Source organism: Cryptomeria japonica, chromosome 9, assembly GCF_030272615.1.
Source record: "Cryptomeria japonica chromosome 9, Sugi_1.0, whole genome shotgun sequence".
In the NCBI taxonomy this organism is placed as follows: Eukaryota; Viridiplantae; Streptophyta; class Pinopsida; order Cupressales; family Cupressaceae; genus Cryptomeria; species Cryptomeria japonica.
Window position 1 is genome coordinate 476,956,159 of NC_081413.1, and position 6,000 is coordinate 476,962,158.

Here is a 6,000-nt window from a genome sequence, read left to right on the forward strand (position 1 = left end):
TATGTATGTATATATATATATTATTATTTTCTGATCTGAATATAAATAAATTAATAAATTAAATTAATAAATTAAATTATATTATCAAATATTTATCAATTACCTATTATATAAATTATTAATACTACCATTGTCTAAACAGTAATTATTAGTCTATCTAGATGTTGTAAGGCAGACAGATCTGACATGCGTCAGATCTGGTCTGCCACTATATATGATACTAAATATGGCTGTCATGCGACCAGCTTCATATATTAAGCATACGTGATAAGTACATCCCCATGCATACCACCAAGAGCAGGGATGTTACTGCCTTTAATTTAATATCAGTTCCGATCTGATTTTATTGGTATTATTTGTTTTATATCTTTTTTATTTTATATCCCCCCCATCACTTCTGCATCATCTTTATATATGCCCTCACCTAACTCCTCATTTGTGGGACACATCTCTTCGCAAAAGGGAGAATCGTACTTTTAATCTCTAACCGATTCGTATCTTTACTAATTATTATCGTTATATTACTAATTATTATCGTTGGGTTACGATTGCTATTATATTTATGTTAAAGTCTTCCTTTGTTTCTGTTTATGGAACCGTTCTTTTCCTTAGTCACTGCATGCTTAATTTAATCAAAGTCTTGATTATTAATCCTTAAATGTCTTAATGCTCTGACCAGAATATGGATTGGTTTATTAATCATACAATTGAAGGTTTTAACTAGCGATTTCCATGACGATTACCATTTTGATCTTAGACTTTCTTAATATAGGTGCTGTCTTCATGTATGGTTTATTTAATGGATGGGAAGGCAGATAGATCTGACATGCATCAGAACTTGTCTGCCACTATATTGTTTTGTATTGTTTATTAATGTTTTATTAGTCTTATTAGTTATTGTTGCCTTGTCAATATTCCATTATGATTACCATGTAAATAAGAATATTAATATTGTGTAATATTTAATGAATATGTATTGTTAATGTAAATGTGTGTTATAATCTATTTATTATGTTTATGTAGTTTATTTTGATAGGAATCTTATTAATAATAATGTTTAATAAATTCCAAATAATCATGCATTGGTAATTAATAATAATTAATGAATTTCAAATAATTATTTCAATTAGGCTTTATATATATAATGATCAGAGAGGGGACATGACACAAGGAGGGGTCATGACATGATGTTGTTGTTCAACCACAAATTTCTTAAAATGCACATAAGATTCATGACAAACATCATTGGCCAAAATAGATAAAAATCCATCTATAGTGTTAGCCTAATCTACATATTAACTAGCTTCGCAAAATTCTGCTAGACAGATTTCACCTTTCAGCACTTTTTTCTATCATATGATTTATCATAACCCCAAAACAAACAACTTTGCTTAGCTAACTATCTACAACCATGGCCGGTTTTGCTCCACATATCTGCTTCTGATGTCCCACTACTCTTGCCACTACTTCTCATATCACTCAAATTCGTTACTCTGGTTTTCAAATCGCTTTGTGACAAATAAGCTCTCACTTGTCCATTTATATCCTCCAATTTAGGAGGTATAATCTACCAAAAATTATTCCTCATATTTCATAAAATGGTGATATCTTTATACTTACAGCTCCAAATGATGAACCAAATGAGAACCAAAACTGTGACTATAAAATAATTTTATGGTACTGACTATAGTTTGAAAACTTGCAACTCAGAAAACTCGGGAGATCCAATTTTGACTTGGACTCAATGACTCAGGAAAAATTCAACAAAACTCAGCCAATATTCTTTAACTCAACAAAACTTGGTAAGACCTGCCGAAAAATCAGCGTTTTGCCAACTCTTGAGTATTCACCAATTTGGCAAGTACTTGGCCAGTTTTTATACTATGTATACCAAGGGCTTCTTTTTTCCAAATATTTCAAAATATTGGCTGCTTTTGCAACATAATGGACCCAGTTGAACTTAGCAGCAAGTTAGCAACTACTAAACAAGGTAATATTTCTATCAGCTAGGTGAGTGAAGGTACATATATTGTATTCTTGTCTATTTCTTTCCAATTTCATTTTTAATCATTTTGATTATTTTTGGCGTATGTTTTCACAAGGTACCATTGCTTGTAAGACTATGTAACAAGCAACGAGCCTTGAGGGGGCACATGTATACAACTGAAAATGACCTTAAAACATTTTGTTTCATTGGGACTTGTGGCTGTATTAACTCCCATATTTGGGGTTGAGATGGGTCGGCTGAAGTGATATTCAAGAGATGTGTTGTATGTCATTGTTATAGCCTTAGTTACCTTCCTCTTAGCATTTTCCGCATTTCCCCTCATTATAGCTTGTCTCATAGACTTATTCATATTGTCCTAATCTCAAACCCTTTGAAACTTAGAAATCCTTATTAGCTTCCTTAAAGCCCTCTGATTGCCGTTGTAAGCTTGAAATTGGTCTAATTGTTATCATCGTCCATGGACAATAATGGGCAATTTTCCTTGTTATTTTAAACATCATCAATTGTGGCCAGTGATGTTGGCTATTTTGTAAGCTGTTTTTTAGGGTTGAGATGGCTATTCATATTTTTCCAATTGAATTTCCCTTGTTGGTCTTTTACTTTATTATCTTATAAATTGTCCATCCCAATATTCCACTAAGAGAGGCTTTATTCTTCCTTTCCATATTTAGAGATTGATATTGTTAACGACCTTATCTTAGCGTATATTATTCCCTCTCACAAGGCTATTTGTACATAGACGCAGATCTTATGGATCTGTTTTTAACTACTGTAGGTTTACTTCTTGTTATTTTACATTTATTTAGAGGATAGTGTTTGCTTTCACTTATTTTTAATTACCTAAGGTCATCTTACTTTAGTACTGACCTATGGTAATTAAATATACTTTTTTGAGCTTTATTGACCTAATTTTGGTATCTGCAAACACTGATTTAATTTGTCTATTTCGTTTCCAATTCATTATCATGGTCATTGTTGACACACAAGCTTGAACAATTATTTTTGAATTTTATAAGTTACAAATTGATCAAATCAAAATTCGTTTGTTTGTCTATTCGTGCTTGTCAATTTTGTTATAGCGGTCCTTTTTGGCATCATGTGATCATCATCTACTCTAATGTTCAGTACGCCCCTCATGATCTTGGGTTGAAGTAATCTCACTTTATGAGTAAGACTACTATTTAATTTAGTTTTATTTTGTTACAGAGAAGCTACATTACATGAAGATCAATTGTTATGTAATTATCTACCTTTGTTGAGAGAATATCTACCTTCTGCTGCATCTGAGTTTGAAGCTCAGTTACGTACCTCAAAGACTAGTGAAACAGGTATGTTATTCTGTGGATGGAACAGGCTCATTTGTGTACCTATATTGTGAATAAATCTGCTCATACTCTAATCTATTTTTAATTGTTCTTTTGAATGGATGCTTTGTATGGCAAGGTACATTAACAGGTTCTAGCAAACAAATATTTAGTCATTTCGGCACTAGAGTTCATATTTGCAAGACCCAGGAGTCATCACATTCATCAGTTATAAGTAGAATGCTTAAAATGATAATTTATATTATGTGCAGATGACTATGTTTATGATGTCTACGCTTTGGAAAAAAATGGGAAGGTAGCTGAAGATGTTGCAACTGATTATCCATTGTAAGTTTTGGAAATGCAATATGTCATAAATCATTTAGTCTTTAGATTTCTCCATCTTTTGGTCTTCTCTTTTTAAAGAATTGATACTTATTATTAACAGAGTTGCACAAACGTGGTCTGTTCTTTTGGTCTTGGTGCAAGTAGAAGATGGTGAGCTTTCCTAGATTACCCTCGGTCGGTCAGTCTGTATAACGTGAAAGGCAATGCAGGCTTCCTTAGAATATTGATAGCTAGTAGATTGAGAGGAACATGGGTGAAATTGGACAAATGTGAATTTCTAGAAATTGATATCCATATGGAGTTGATTGAATTCACTATTTCCAACATTGGTGATTGGCGTCCATCAATATAGAGCTTGGCATTCTAGAATTGAAGTAGACTTAATCAATATGAAGGGTAATCAGTAATGATTATGTGATTCTCCAAGGGCCTTTAGTTTATTCTCAAAGAATCAGTTGTTCACATTAGCTGTTTCCAGACTTTTAATGGGGTCCTCTGTCAAACACATCTCTGAAAATGGTGAGAGCTCCTCTTGCTATTTTAACAAAATGATGATGCATCAGCTGAAGCCTCCTCACAAGCACTTACAAATATATTGGCAATAGAGGGTTGCATTCAAATATAGAGATTTCTAGTTGATCAATTGTACAGTAGTCTTTTGTGGCTTTTGACCTTAGAGATTGCCAATTCTTCTTAGTCTGTCCGCTGCCTCCTGTTTTGATAAAAAATCATTCTACTTAGACTTCCAGGAAGAGTAGTTGTTCATTTGAAGTTCATTATCTGTATTAAAAGTCTTGTAATGGGAGCACATAAATTTATACCGTTCTTTTGTTGTAGGGTGCATGTAGAGGATGATGAGTTTTACTGTGAAGATCTAGTAGAATCCGATGTTGACAGTGATGATTCCAATGGTAAGAGTCATTTCACATCAAATAATATGACTTCTTTGAACTTTGATGCTAACTGTAAAATTATTCTGCTTTCACTATTATTCTTTGAAGGACAATTAAAAATGGTTTTTGGTTGCAGATGAGAACAATCCATTGAATGACTACCCTGAAGAGGAATCTGAAATTGAAGATGAAATTCAAAGTAAGGAATCCTTTGAGCTTGACGAATGGGATGATGAGGATGGTAAAGATTATGATGTTTCTGTGAATGATGAAGATGACAGGAGATGGATGTTCCGTAAATGATCTTGATTTCCCTCCTAACCCATAAAGTGCCTTGCAGTGGTAGTGTCATATAGTTATATCTTTGTATGATAATTCTCGTTTCTGGAATGTTTTGATTTCTGCTGGTCAGAATGCTTGAATGATGAATCTTTAATCATAATTCAACTTGAGGAAAATGTAAAATCTAGAAGTGTTCAGATGCAGAGATAGAGTAATGGATCTTGTGAATTCACTTTTTGCATTTTTGTTGATTTGAGAAGGTTTGAAGAATGGTTAATTGGACTATGTAACATATGAGTTTCTCATTGGAAAGAAGGGTTTATAAATTTAATGACTATTTTGAAGAAGAATCTGATATCGGAGACAAATTTCAAAGCAAGTATTCCTTTGATTATGGGGAATGCAATAATAAAGGTGTAACAACAGCCCCTTGGTTTTTTAAAAAAAATTTACAACAACCAACTTAATCAACCAAGCATCTTCCAACTAATTTTGAAGAGTCGACTTCATGACTTTCAACCTTTTTTGTGTCACCACTCAAATGTTTACACTAGAAAGTGGTAAGCACCCAATATTAGGGTCATCCATAGACCCAGACCTAAATCTTGATATCTTCTTTGAGAATCAAAGGCTTTGTAGTTCATACACCAATGATAGAGAGTTCATCCTTGTTTTTATTCTTTTTAATTATGATTATGAATTAAGTTTCATGCTTTTAAATTAGTCTAGTTACAATAGAATGATAAAAACACATCCAATCAAGTGTTGTTTCCATACCAATCATTAGTTTACAAACACACAAATTCAGACGGGTCATATCAATTCATAATTCCATGTTCACATAGTGATTAGCTCAAGTATACATCATTTATACATAAGCTGACTAGTTCATATACACATCACAAGCACAATAAGACCCTTAAACATACACCACATATATCTAGTGTGAATAATCCATACATACGTCACATATTTACATAAAGAACAATTGATACCATAGAAGTGGATGCATCATCACTATTTGGTTCACTAACATAGAAGCCCATGAGTAGGTCTCGATACATCCCTTACTACACTGTGGGTCCCATTCTTTTCCCAATACACCACCAATTAGGATAACAATCAAGCATCCCATACTATTTGATGTCATCACTAGCAAGGGTAT

General features: G+C 32.9%; 1 protein-coding gene across 3 annotated transcripts in view; it reads left to right on the forward strand.

The window, feature by feature from the left end:
- The window catches only part of LOC131075972 (RNA-directed DNA methylation 4), a 101,382-nt gene extending 96,216 nt beyond the window's left edge, over positions 1–5,166 (forward strand). For all 3 annotated transcript variants that reach the window (XM_058012979.2, XM_058012977.2, XM_058012978.2), the window contains exons 7-10: positions 3,215–3,336; positions 3,585–3,660; positions 4,498–4,571; positions 4,690–5,166. In XM_058012979.2, the coding sequence (XP_057868962.2) occupies positions 3,215–3,336; positions 3,585–3,660; positions 4,498–4,571; positions 4,690–4,856 (439 nt within the window). In that variant the 3' untranslated portion in view covers positions 4,857–5,166. The remainder of the gene's footprint in view (positions 1–3,214; positions 3,337–3,584; positions 3,661–4,497; positions 4,572–4,689) is intronic.
- Positions 5,167–6,000: the final 834 nt, after the last annotated feature.